At 46.2% G+C, this 13571-nt stretch overlaps 2 protein-coding genes across 2 annotated transcripts; one reads left to right on the top strand and one right to left on the bottom strand.

Moving 5' to 3' along the window:
* The first annotated feature begins 6123 nt into the window (after window positions 1-6123).
* On the top strand, window positions 6124-7818 carry LOC127308043 (uncharacterized). Its single transcript, XM_051338807.2, has one exon. It carries the CDS (start codon window positions 6136-6138, stop codon window positions 7543-7545), a length of 1410 nt encoding a protein of 469 aa, XP_051194767.1. The 5' UTR covers window positions 6124-6135; the 3' UTR covers window positions 7546-7818.
* A 738-nt stretch (window positions 7819-8556) lies between these two features.
* On the bottom strand, window positions 8557-11193 carry LOC127308044 (probable small nuclear ribonucleoprotein F). Its single transcript, XM_051338808.2, has 5 exons — window positions 10965-11193; window positions 9509-9599; window positions 9359-9396; window positions 9192-9256; window positions 8557-8914 (listed from the first exon to the last, which is right to left on the bottom strand). Exons 1-5 carry the CDS (start codon window positions 10965-10967, stop codon window positions 8851-8853), a joined length of 261 nt encoding a protein of 86 aa, XP_051194768.1. The 5' UTR covers window positions 10968-11193; the 3' UTR covers window positions 8557-8850.
* Window positions 11194-13571: the final 2378 nt, after the last annotated feature.

A 13571-nucleotide genomic window follows, 5' to 3' on the forward strand; every position in this document is an offset into this window, starting at 1 on the left:
GGGACCAGAGCCCGAGGTCGCGTGTAGGCCCATGGTGAACTGTGGCGACCTTGTGGTGTGCAGCTGCCGGACCTGGTCCTCGAAGGCACCGAGCACGCCCGGGTGGTGACGCAGCTCCTCAGGGCAGGACGCGGTCAGCGAGGCGAAGAAGTCGCGGAAGGCGGTGTCGTAGATGTGGAGAGGCTCGAGCGGGTCGCCGACGCTGGCTAGCGAGGCGAAGGCGACGGAGGTGTACCCGACACGTGGGTGGGGAACACAACCGGCATGGGGGATAGCTCAGAGACATGGGCGAACATGAATACCTTTGACTGACAACTGGGCCATGCTGCTGGGAGGGAGGACACGAAAGACATTCGCGTGTGTCCGGCTTGACCCATCTCTCACCCAAATTTGGTCCATGCATGGATCACGCCCGGATAGTCGGTACGTTTGGGTCGTACCACTGGAGCCTATTTTTTTGGTCCAGCTGTCCGGCCAGACAAAAGCGGACCAAGCTGAACAGTTTGGGTCTCCCCAGTGGAGATGCCTTAAGAAACGCACCCATATGAATGTACACACATACATCTTACTCCTATGAAATCTTCAAGAAAACTGAATCCAACAAACTTTGGTGGGTCTTTAAATTGACGAAGTCATGATAGACGTCTCGTGTTGACACCAAAGTGTTAAACTTGAAGTTTAAAATTATGCTACATGTGTCACTTCCCTTGTAAGTCGTAACCATCTAATCACAAAGTTGATTCTTTTCGCACATGGGACACCTGCTGACCTGCACACAGCACACTAGCTATGGCAAGTGATCTTATTTCTTCCTTCGTTATTCCTATACTCATCACGAGCTCTTTGTCCCAAACGGCTTTAAGCAAACTTTTAACAACTTTTAGCATTTGAAAAACTTTCAAACACTTGTTACCATTTTAGTCACGCCATTTGAGGACTTAGTAATTTCTAGTCCAGGCTGGCCCAAAAACATATAAGTCGTGCTATTAAAAGTGGCTGGATTTCAATAATCTTTGACCCTGTGAAAATGAACTCGAACCACGTGGCAAAAAAAAAAAACCGGACACGTCATTTAAGGTGGCTGAACTCCAATAATTAATCTCAACCCTCCCAGTCAAAAACAACTAAACAAGACTACCCAAATGGTGTGTCATGTAGTTTAGATAAGCCAACTCAAATGACGTGCCAAAATATGTCATACATAGTGAGCACACAAAACATAGATGACTATGGTCAATCAAATACCAAACATACCTAATACCAAAAATGACAACCATGTTGTGGAATTTTCAAACAAAACAGAGAAAAAATAGCATCTTTGCAAAAAAACAAGTGTCAAATGGCGCCACAAAAAGATTGTCTGAGATAACTCAAAACGTGACTTCGTTTGCTGGTCTGCTAGCAAATCACATGATGGAGTAGAAAGCATGCTTACTAATTACTTGGATCACTTCTCCATAACAACCTTTAAAATGAAAAGGTCAAGCTTTCTCAAACTAAAAGAACAACTTTTTAATTACGTGACCTGCCCCACACTTGCCGGAAGCTGCATGCAGGAGGTCCAAGCATTTCAGTTTGGTGTGCCCAAGTGCCCAACACGAACACCGTCACACCGTCCTACTGCAGGCGAGGCAGGGGATAAAAGGAATCAAGGGAACCCAACAATGGAGCGAAGAGTGGGTTGAGCTTGCATTGGACATGGCGACGAAGCTGTGACGACAGCGAACGACAAGAGCTTTGATATCTTAGGGTTTCATGGGAGAGTGAAAATTTTCTGCTAGGGATTTAAAATGGGAGGGTAGTGAACAATGATTCTGCGTATAAACCCCTTCTGTTTGTGGACCCTTTTAAGTGCATTGTTGCATGTCCTCGGATGCAGGTCCTGCGACTGGCACCTCGACAAATGCACGTTGCTATGGGCATGCAAAATGCATTTAGTTACTGTAAGGGCATCTCCAACCGCGCGCCCCAAACGGACGCGCTGGGCCGTCCGTTTTTGGCCGTTTGGGTGGCCGAGCGGACACGCGGACAGCGGCCCGCGTCCGTGTGTCCGTTTGGGTCGCGCGCTGCTGTGAAATAAATAAAACAAAAATCAAAATGAAAAAGGAAAACAACAAAACATAAATTTAAACTAGTTGGTAATTAAACTTAGCCCTATTTTGGGCAATTTTTACACAAAAGAAAGCCCTATATGGGCTTTAAACTAAAAAAAAAACCCTAGCCAGGGTTTGCGAGCAGGCGGTGGCCGCCGGCAGTACTACCCCCAGTAGTACTCGTCGTCGTCGGCGTCGATGATGACGACGCCCCCCGCCGGCGAAGCGCTGTTCCGGCTAGAAACGCCGGAGGGCGGCGGGGACTCCGGCCAGGGCGACCACTGCGCCCTTTCCCAGGCGGAGTGCGGGTTCGGCGGGCTCACCGGCCTGCGCAGCCGCGCCCTCCGCGCGGACTCCTTGCGGAGCTGCTCCTCCTCCTCCGCCCGGAGCGCGGCCCGGCGCTCCTCCTCCGCCAGGAGCGCGACACGGCGCTCCTCCTCCTCCCGGAGCGCCGCCTGGCGCGTGTCCTCCTCCTGCCGGCGCGCCATCTCGAGGAAGGCCCACGCCTCCGCCTGGACGTTCTCCTGGGCCTTCCTGGCCTTCTCCGCCAGGGCGGAGACGCGCAGCGTCTCGGCGAGGTGCGGCCATTTGGCCGGCTCGTCGAGGTCGCACTTTGCTCGCGGGACGCCGCGAGCGCCGCTGCAGCTCGGGTCATCTTTGTCCTCCTGGTGGGGGCTGCAGCAGGGCTGCGGCTGCGGCTCGTCGATGTACGGGCCGCCGGGGCGGCGGCCTGCCCGCTTTGCGGTGTGCGTGGTCGCGCGCGAGGCCGCGTCGCCGACGTGAAGCACGTGTGCCGGCGCGCATCGTGCTCCACCTCGAACCACAAGTCCCGATTGGGACTTGCGTCGCCGTACGCGGGGTCCTCCCGGAGGTCCGCCGGCAGCTGCGTGCGGCGCCTCCGGGATCTCCGCGACGCGGCGCGGCTGACGCCGGGATGGGCGGCACCGGAACCCGATCTGCGCTCGAGTGCCGGCCGTGGGGAGGTGCACGTCCCCCACGGCATTGGGACGCCGGTGTCCTGCAACATCCGCACCACCGCTACGGTGACGTAGATCCGGTCGCGTCGGGCGTCGCCGGCCGCCCCATCGCGAACGCCGGCGGCGCAATCGGCCGGCTGCTGCGGCCTCGTGGTCGTTGGCGGACGGCGCGAACTCACGGCCGGGGCCATGGCGGCGCGAAGCTTCGAGCTCGCGCGTGCGGCCGGAGTGGATAGTGGGGCCGGATAGGGACGGTCCCCCTCCCGATCCACATTTAATAGGACTGGGGCACCGACATGTGGGCCAGCCAGGCGGACCAGGCGGACACGCGAGGACGCCGCGTGCCATCCGCGGCCACGCAAACCCGGCCCAGATTTGGGCCGGGTTTGCGTCGTTCCGGACGCCACGGCCATCCGCTTTTACGGTGCGTCCCCGCGTTGGACCGCATTTTTGTCCGGCTCGACCCATCCGACGCGCGGGCGCGGGATGGGTCGCCCCGTTGGAGATGCCCTAAGATGGTCTCTCCAAAATATGATGACAAATGTGATCCTTATAGATACATTTTACTCGTGAAACAACGTCGCTATCAGAAGCGAGGAGGAGACGCAGACAACGAACAGCAAATCATGATTGCTGCCTATAGACCTTTGTAAGTTTTTTCCAAGTAGGATATCACGAGAAACGACGATGTGGGCCGGACGGGTCGACCTGCTGGATCGATCTTGCGTGGCTAATGTGCGGGCCAAAAAAATAACCTAGGCCACAACCCGAAAACCTATTCCCCGCCCATTAGCGGGGCGGATTAACGCCCGCCAGCATGGGAAAACGAGTGGGCCGCGGTCCATATTGCTCTGGTTTACATTTTCTCGTTTTTTCTTCGGTTTTTTTCTGGTTTGTGGTTTTCTGTTGGTTTTTCTTTGTTCGTTTTTTTGGTTTTTCAATTTTCCATTTCATTTTTTTTAAATTCGAGAAAATTTCTAATTCGGCCAAATTTCAAATTTGAGCAAATTTTAAATTTGATAAATTATAAACTTGAGCGAATTTTAAATCCAAGCAAATTTTAAAATGAAGCAATATTTATATTCTAGCAAATATTAAATTCAAAGAATTTTTGAATTGGAGCAATTTTAAATTCGAGCAAAAAAAATCTGACGAAATTTAACTCAATTTTCAAATCTTAAATTTTATTAAAAAAATTAACAGGAAAAAGGACAAACAACCGAAGAAACCTGTTCCCACGTGGTTGGGCTGGCCCAACAGGGATGCGCGAGGCGCGCCCCTGCGTGCGTGCATTATTCCCGCACGCACGCGAGCGGACAATTTCTATACACCGACCAGGTCAGCCATTACCACGCGCCACACATCCCCGCGCGCGGTATGGGACGGCCTGGTCGGCCCACTGTATATTTTATGTTTTCTATTTACTATTTCTTTTCTCCTTTTTTATTATTTTTTATTTTTCTATTTCTTTCTTATTTTGTTTTTCTTTTCTCTTCTTTTTGCTAAGATATGAAAATATTCAATTCTGAAGAAAAAAATTGAAAAATGTTCAAAGTTGAAAAGTGTGCAAATTCGAAAATTGTTCAAATTCAAAAAAAATTCCAATTCAAAAAAATCCAAATTTGAAAAATCATTCAATTTGGAATTTTTTTCAAATTTGAAAAATCGTTCAATTTAGAAATTTGTTCAAAATTGAAACTGTTCAAATTCGAAATTTGTTGAAATTCAAAAAAAAAACGTTCAATTTGGAAATTTGTTCAAAATTGAAACTGTTCAAATTCAAAATTTGTTCAAATTCGAAAAATCGTTCAATTTGGAAATTTGTTGAAATTCGAAAAATCGTCCAATTCAAAATTTGTTCAAAATTAAAACTATTCAGATTCAAAACATAGAAAAAATTGAAAGAAAAATGAGAAAGGAAAAAAGAGAAACAAAGTGGGTCGGGCCAACATACCTGACCTAGGAGTGTGGTGGTCCTTCCGCACCGACCTGGTCGGCGGACAACACCTCCCCGCAAGCGGGGTATAGGGAAACCCGACAAAACCTAAAACCTATACACCGACCAGGTCGGTGGCTACCGGCCACCGCACACCACCTGGTCGGGTATGGGCCAGGCCCATTTGTGGCTGTATAGTCTGTAGCAGTTCGTTTTTCCTTTTTATTTTTTGTTTCTGGTTTTTTCTGTTTTCTTTTCTTTTTTCCGTTTTTGGTTTTGTTTATATTTTTGTAGATTCGAAAATTTTAATTTTTAAAAATTGTTCAAATTAAGAAAATGTTTAAATTAAAAAATTTTCAAATTTGAAAACCGTTCAAATTTGAAAACCGTTCAAATTTGAAAACCGTTCAAATTCGAAAACCATTCAAATTTAAAAACCTTTCAAATATGAAATTTGTTCAAATTTAGAAATTGTTCGAAATATGAAAATCGTTCAGATTCGAAAATTATTCAAATATAAAATTTGTTCAAAATCGAAAATTGTTCATAGAAAAAATTCATTTTTGTTCGAATTTGAAAATATTAAAATCTAAAAAATGTTTAGATTTTTAAAAAGTGATTTATTTTAATTTGATTTTTTAATTTTAACAAATTTTCATATTTAAGAAAATGTTTTAAAAAAGAAAACAATCAACAGAAAAAAAAAAGAAAAAAAATACGGAGTGAGAATGTTGAGCCGGCCCAACAACCCGCCTGGGGGTGTGCGGCGCCTGGTCCACGCCGACCAGATCGGCGTACAGCACTCCCGGAAAACCCGGCCACGACCCTTCAAAGCTTCAAGATATACGAGCTGTAAGGCCAGATATAGCCCACGGTAGGTCGGGCCAGGCCGCTCAAACCAGGCCGGCTCGTCGACCCAGATCGCTACAGCGCAGAGGAAACCTTAGCCGCGCTCCCTCATCCAGTGATCCGTGTCCCTCGCTCTCGCTGGAAGAGGTCACTGCTCCAACTGTCGGAACACCTCCGATCACTCCCTTCCCGCCACCTCCTCCACCTTCCACTCTTCCACACCACGCAAGCACCGTATAAAATCCCAGCTCACTCGCAAATTCCTTAACCCTCTCACTGCATGCGCGACTACCCAGCTGCTCATCCACCGATCATGGCTCCTCCTCCCAACAACACACCCTTGTTCCTGATCGCGCTCGCCGCCGTCGTCCTCGTGATCCGCCCGGCGCCGGCTGCCGCGGAGGTCACCGTCGCGCCGCCCATCGACATCCTCAAGACCCTCTCCGCCTACCCGGAGTTCAGCGCCTTCACCTCCATGGTCAACGACACCGGCCTCGCCCTCTCCATCAACGCCCAGAAGAAGCTCACCGTGCTCGCCGCCAACAACACGGGCCTCCCCGTCGCCGCGCTCCGCCGCCTCCCGCACCAGCTCCTCGGCGACCTCCTCTCGCTCCACGTCGTCCTCGACTACCTCGACCCGGAGAAGCTCGACGCGCTGCGCCTCGGCCGCACCGGCAAGGGCTCCAAGGTCACCACCCTCCTCCCGGGCCGCGAGACCAAGTTCCTCCGCGTCACCGGCGGCGACAAGACCCGCATCACCTTCTCCTACGCCGGGCCCATCGGCAGCGGCCTGCCGCCGCGGAACGCCACGCTCGTCAGGGTCGTCACCGCGCAGGCCTTCAGCCTCATGGTGCTCCAGGTGGACGGCCTCGTCCTCCCGGCCATGATACCGGCCACCGTCGCCGCCCCGTTCGACGTCGCCAAGATCATCGCCGGATTCCCCGACCTCGGCGCCTTCGCCACCCTGCTCGTCCAGACTGGGCTCGCCAGCGCCATCAACGCCCACCCGATCGTCACCGTCCTCGCCGTCAACAACACCGACCTCGCCGCCGCGCTCGGCGGGATCCCGCCGAAGGCCACCGCCGACGTCCTCGCGCTCCACGCCGTCCTCGACTTCCTCGACACGGAGCGGCTCGACGCGCTGCGCAAAGGCCGCACGGGCGACGGATCCATCGTCACCACCATGCTCCAGGGGACCGGATCCGGCGCCCGGGGCCGAGGCGCCGGGTTCGTACGCGTCTCGGGTGGCGAGGACGGCCGGATCACCTTCTCCTCCGCGGCTCCCGGCGTCGGCGCGTCGCGAAACGCCACGCTCCTCAAGGTAGTCACAAGGCAGGCGTTCAGCGTGATCGTGCTCCAGGTCAACGGCCTCATCGTCCCGCCAGGTATCGTCGTCCCGCGCGCACCCGCACCTTCACCACAGAGCCCGAGGGCCAGGCACATGTCGCTGCCTCCGACCCCTGGGCCAGCGCCGGCGTACTCGCCGGCGTCCCCAGTCATGCCCGAGCCTGAACCGGAGGGGCCCAAGACCACGCCGCCGCCATCTTCGGTCATCCCGATACCCAGCGTTCACGGCGGAGTGGCGGCCAAGATTCCAGCGCCGAATGCCGGACACATGGTGACGGGGAGCTGGTGGAGCGGTGCCGGTGCGGCATTGGGGATCATGGCGTGCCTGCTTGCGAGTTTGTAATAACTAGGACGGTTTTTACTAGGGTGATGTTTTTGGTTTCTTTGAGATAAGCTAGGGTGATGCCTTTTTATTTTCTTTGAGATAAGCTAGGGTGATGCTTTTTTGTTTTCTTTTCTTTGAGATAAACTAGGGTGATGTTTGGATTAGCTTTGATTCATTTTATCATTTCTCTTTCTTGTTTTGTTGTTAGTTTTGTACCGGACAGGAATTTTGTGATTTTCAACTTGGTTAGAGAATATATTTTGCACACCATGGAGTGTGTTATTTGATGAATCGATGATCCATTATGTGTTGTAGCTTTCTGCTATGAAGGATGAAGTAGTGATGGACTTCACATTTCTCAACCCGAACAAGAGAGTTAGTAGTATGTAATGGAGTACTTCAAATTGACTCAAAAGGATATATAAATATTATCTTAACCCAAACACCTAAGCATGCAATGGTCTTCACTATCCAATCTGTAAAATAACAACAAATTGACCATGAGTTCGTGAAGATGGTCTCCACTATCCTCGTGGGCAGGTCTTCACCTTGGGCATGAGTAGGATGTATTGAGGATTGGTGCTGATGCACTGCAGCAGAGGGCGATGGATGAAGCTGGTACTGGGCCTGTCACTCATGCAGCTCCGCTTGCTGCTCCTAGTAGAGACGTGGATGATAACATGGAAGGTGATTCGTGCTGAAGTTTGCTGCTCTTTCAAAACTGGTTGCAAGACTCTACTACTTAGTTTGCCGTCTCTTCAGCCCTCGCCTGCAGTATTGAGAGTGCCTATGTAATAGAGGGTTTAAGCGTTGAGATTGGTTAGTGCCGTTGGTTTTTGTTTTGCTTGTATCGGTCTCTGCTGAACGTGGGCAGTAGGCGATTTCTGCAATTGTATGCTTCTGAATTTTCATTGTTGTTAGTTACCAGTTTGATAGTGGAACCTGGCTCTGCTTCTGTGGGTCGTATATGAAGATAGAGAAAACGAAAACCTCATCCTAGATCGGTAGGTCAATCATGATAAGTGGCGATAGATCAAGACATTGTATCCCTCAACCAAAACGAGTGAGATAAGGATTGGGTCCATTCCATCATACAGTTTCTGAAACCAAACATCCCAAAAAGGAATTGCTGAAGAAATTGACTTCTAACATTCAACAGGAGGATAGCACAATCCAGGCGAATGAGAAGTTGAAAAAATCTGGTCACTAACACAACCAAACATCTAGATAGGATTGCAGCTGAAACAGGCAAGATTTATCACATTCATGTCAAAAGCATATTGCATAAATCTCAACCTAACCATGACAGCAGCGCTCATCTTCTCACTCTGCATCCTCAATCTCGGTATCCTCCGGAACGCCGCGCATATACATAACGTTGTTGCACCTGTCAATCGAAAAACAAGACACAATGAGGAACAACTCAGTATGAAATGCCTGGCAATTTGATCATGGGGCATATGATTTAAGATCTGCACGCCTAATCTGTTGGCATGTAACTTTTATGAACTGAATACATGTGTTCATTCTAATAATTCATCAAACTACGTTAAAACTTAGAACATCAACTGGTAGCACGCATCCTTTAGCACAGGTAGCCCGCCAATTAAAAGTATGCAGCACTACTTCACACTAGGAGGGTTAACGGGATCATAAGTTGTTACCTTATCAGTATCTCTCCAAGGTTTCCAGAGAATTGCCCATCAATGTACTCCTCTGTGTTAGCAAGCTGCAAGCAGGCAAGACAGTAAGAAAATTAAACAAGTTTATTGATCACTACATATTAGCTTTAATAATGCAGCTGAACCAAAAAGCAAACAAAATGTAATACCTGCAGATTCATGTAGGAGTCCACAGAGACAAGGTACCCTGGGAATGAAAATGTTGTTAGTCGCACACTCAAGGGCAAGGGGATTCTCGGAAAAAAAAACATCAAGTACACAAAGGAAATAGAATGGAAATAAAAAGGGGCATATATTACCTTTGTATTCCATACCCCACTTCAGTTTGACAATAACAGGTTTCCCTGTCAGGTTGTTCAGGAAAGGCTTCGGGTTAACTGGTACAGTGGCCTACAGAAATTAGATTCCATTAGGAAGTGAAACACGAAGTCATGTTTCGTTATCGATGGAAAAAAGTGACAACACATGAACATTTCATTATTTTGGCTTCTTTTTCAGGAGTAGATTCCATTTATCAACTGTGTGGTCGTTTTTCGACATGAAATGGTAAGCAGCGTACAATTCTATAAGACGGCATAGCAGATTTTCCGAGGTTGTACTTAAAATAAATATTAGAAATACACATCATGATCTTTCTACAGTAAGAGTAAGATACTCGTGAATAAAGTAACCATGTCTGATCATGTTTTCTTTGCAACTATAGCAGCTAAAGGACAATTATGCATGCTCAAACAACCTCATTGGCAAGCAATAACACCAGAAGAACGAGATTGCTAGAAATTTCATGATCTAAGTACAAAATCTGGAGCAAACAGTGCGGTGATCAATCTGAAGTCGAATTTGACTGCATATTCGGATAGTGCAAACCAAGCTACACAATCGATACTGATATTTGCAAATGATAAGCCAAGGATCACTTTGGTTTTGATAAGGTAATCATGACTGAAATAACCATTCATAGGAAATAGCAAATTAACATCCATAACAAAAAAGGGAGATGCAGTCACATTTCTAATGTAAAATCATTGCCAACAGATGCAACATATCAGCAACAAAAAAAGTTCCAAGGTACCAGGACGTGTTGAAGACCATTTGTTGCAACTTTACAGCATAACATGTAAACTCTTAATCTTAAAAAGGGATACAGGACAAGGGTATTCTTTTCCACTGCTATCTTCTAAAGATCCATTCCAGAGCAGCGATATATAACATATCTAATCCCATGTGCCGGGTTGTATGATCTTAAGATTTATATTCTACTTCTGAAAGCAAAAGACATAGCTTCTGCGAGCTCCTAGCGAAAAGTTTATATCAAACACTTGATGTTAAGAAGCTTCATTATAATTTAATGGCATGCAGTTGTGTTGTAGACATTACCACAAGCTACGATGTCGCACCAACACAGACACCCAACACGAGAATTCACCGTTTTAGAATAATAGTTGGCAACATGGGCACAATACGTAATCAATTATCCTGTATGCTAATGGATTAATAATAAACTAAAACAATATAAGCTGCAAACATGGGTACTGTGTCTGAAATATGACTGTCGGAAGTAATCTAAGTATATCTTAGCTTACAACATCAACTAACCTGTCCAATCTGCAATCCACAGACTTCCCAAATCTACAGTATAACATAAACCTAGCGCTCAAGCGGGGACTATACTTCAGTTTGGCCCAGTCTCTACTGACTTGCTTCGCGAATTTCGGAGACAATAGTGCGTAAGGACGGAGAGGACAAGTAACTCACCATGGCTAGGGTTGGGCGCTGGGTTGGTTGGGCCGCCGGCAAGCAGGAGGGCCGCCGCGCGCGTAGTTCTACTGAAGCTCGAGCGGAAGGGCAAGGAGGATGCGGTGCCCGTCTATTCCGGTAGCGGCGGCGGCTGGGTTGGCAGCCGGCCGTAGGAGAAGCTAGGTCGCCGTCGCTGGGAGTGAGAGGAGAGGCCGGCGTCCGGGTCTGCGAGAGATTGGGGGGAGCGAGCTCCTATTCACCGCCCATGAGAGGAAATAGGGCCTGCTACGCCTGAAGCAATTTCCTATGGGCTGCATTACGTGGCAGCCCGTTATCAGGTACTTTCGTTTTTTTATCTTCTATAGATCCAGAAATTTGGAAAGTTATTTTGGCTCCCAAACGCCAATGCTCTAAGCGTATTCAAAAAATTAAAATTATATTTACAAGTTTTAAAAAATGCAAAAATGATCCTCGAGGTAGCTAGTGATGTATTTCACAAACATGCAAAATCTCAATTCGATTTTTTTTGTATTATAAGCTACACACAAAATCAAAAAGTATGATTTTTTTTAAATTGAAATCACTATACTTAGATCCACAATTTTATCATTTTTGTGTAGCCCAAAATACACATTATTTACAATTGATATTTACACGTTTTTGGAATACTTTACTAGCTACATTTGGGTTTTTTTCAGAATTTTTTTGAAACTTAATATGATTTTCATTTTTTGGTAAAGCGGCAATCACTGGTGCATGTGCGCCAAATCTCCACCAAAATCCAGAATTTTATAATCCCTTCAGCCGAAATTAATCAAGAAATCTATGCCTAGGAGAGAGCCGGTGTGCAGTTGTTTCAGTTTAGCTTCTTCAGTGTGACCTTCTTTGATTAGTGAATCAAAGGGTACAAAGACACACACTTATGATCTCCTAACTTCATGTTATTGGATAGAGTATATCCCGAAAGCATTCTTCTAGTGAAAAAAGCAAATAAGTTCTACATTTGAATATACATTTTCATCGGAACATCTCTCCTCGATTCAAATATATGCATGTTACGAGCCAACTTTTCTGCAGTTGATAGTTTCACTTGTTGTTCAGCATATTTTCCTTTAAGTCATACATGCATATACATGAATGAGAAATAACATGATTTCATCGGGATTCATTTCGCCTTTCTAGGCCTCCATCGATCTAAGTACGGTTGTCGGAGGCATCACTAGTGATAAAATAAGTTTCAACATATGAAACATCACTATCTCACATTTTGACTAGTCATAGTGGGGAGTAACATAGAGTAGTAACATGTTACTGGAGGTGGCAATTTGGCTCATAGGAGCAAATGCTCTCACTATATAAAATAATTAAAAAATAAATTTAAAAATGTTAAAAAATTCTGATATAAATTTTTTGGTGTACATCGTGAAATTCCATGTTAGTGCACAAATTTTCGTGGAGAAACAACATTTTATATGGCGTGTACAAAAAAGACAAAAAAAATATCCTGTACGTAGTCGTGTTATAGCATCAAAACTTGTCTTTTTTACAGGAGCCATAATCGTTTTTAGTTTTTTTTTTTTTTTTGAAAACTTGTGTACCAACATAAAATGTCTAGATGTACATGTAAAAATTTAGTTTAGAATTTTTTGACACTTTGAAATGTGGATTCACATAATAGGAGCATATGCTCCTATGAGTCAAAGTGCATTTCCCCATGTTATCACCTTCATAGTGGTTAGTAACATCAAAGTAGTATTATAGATGTATGAATTAATTAGCTTGTAGACTTATTGTATTTTACGAAGTGTGATGTTACAGTAACTAGTTATGTTACTCAATCCCCTCCTTTTCTCATTAACTCACTGCCACGTAAATAAAATTGCTGAGTTGGACACTTAGGCTGGCCATAGTGCTAGTATCATGCATCTTAGGCCCACAAAAATGCTGATGTGGCATCTAATTAATGAGGAGAGACAAGATTAGAGTAACATAGGTGGATACTGTATCATAGCGCACATTACGAGAAAAGTTAATGCTAAATAGATCTTGTACACACATTTTGTATTGGGGTTCTACAAAACAATAAATTTAGAAGATTATGATACTACTCTATAATACCACCCACTATAGTGATAGTATCATAGATAAGTATCATATGCATGATACTACAATATGATACTATGCATTATGACCAGCCTTAGTTACTAGTGAAGTTACTTGCACTATGAGTAGTCTTAGTTCGAGTACGCAGTATCAGCAGCTTCAAAGCTATGCATTTGGTGGTTGGTGGTTGGTGCATTTTGTGGTTGGGCAGCATCGATTTTATAACCTTTCCATGCTCATAAGTCTCCTGCCACAGGATTAGATCCACGTTATTAAATTATTTATACCTTTTATATAAAGAGGGTGTTTTATAAGCCAACACATTAATGAGGTTCCTAGTTTCTAACCCTCGTCAGCTCCACTATCACTCTGGTCTCCGTTTTGTCTCTCAAACTAGCTTCACCTACCTTACGAGCTAATGAACATCACATCAATATACGTTGAAATTTTGGAGATTGGGAACTAAAGGAATATGAACTAGGTCCAAGTAGTGTGTAGTACTGTAGTGGATTTTTTTTGCAT

This window comes from Lolium perenne, chromosome 6 (genome assembly GCF_019359855.2).
Source record: "Lolium perenne isolate Kyuss_39 chromosome 6, Kyuss_2.0, whole genome shotgun sequence".
In the NCBI taxonomy this organism is placed as follows: domain Eukaryota; kingdom Viridiplantae; phylum Streptophyta; class Magnoliopsida; order Poales; family Poaceae; genus Lolium; species Lolium perenne.

Bases quoted from the DNA above. Each gene is read 5' to 3' on its own strand.
- LOC127308044 (XM_051338808.2), bottom strand. The intron at 9,257-9,358 runs GTATTACATTTT...GCCTGCTTGCAG, and splicing joins ACTCCTACATGAATCTGCAG to CTTGCTAACACAGAGGAGTA. The intron at 8,915-9,191 runs GTAACAACTTAT...TTCGATTGACAG, and splicing joins CTTGGAGAGATACTGATAAG to GTGCAACAACGTTATGTATA.
- LOC127308043 (XM_051338807.2), top strand. From the start codon at position 6,136: ATGCGCGACTACCCAGCTGCTCATCCACCGATCATGGCTCCTCCTCCC.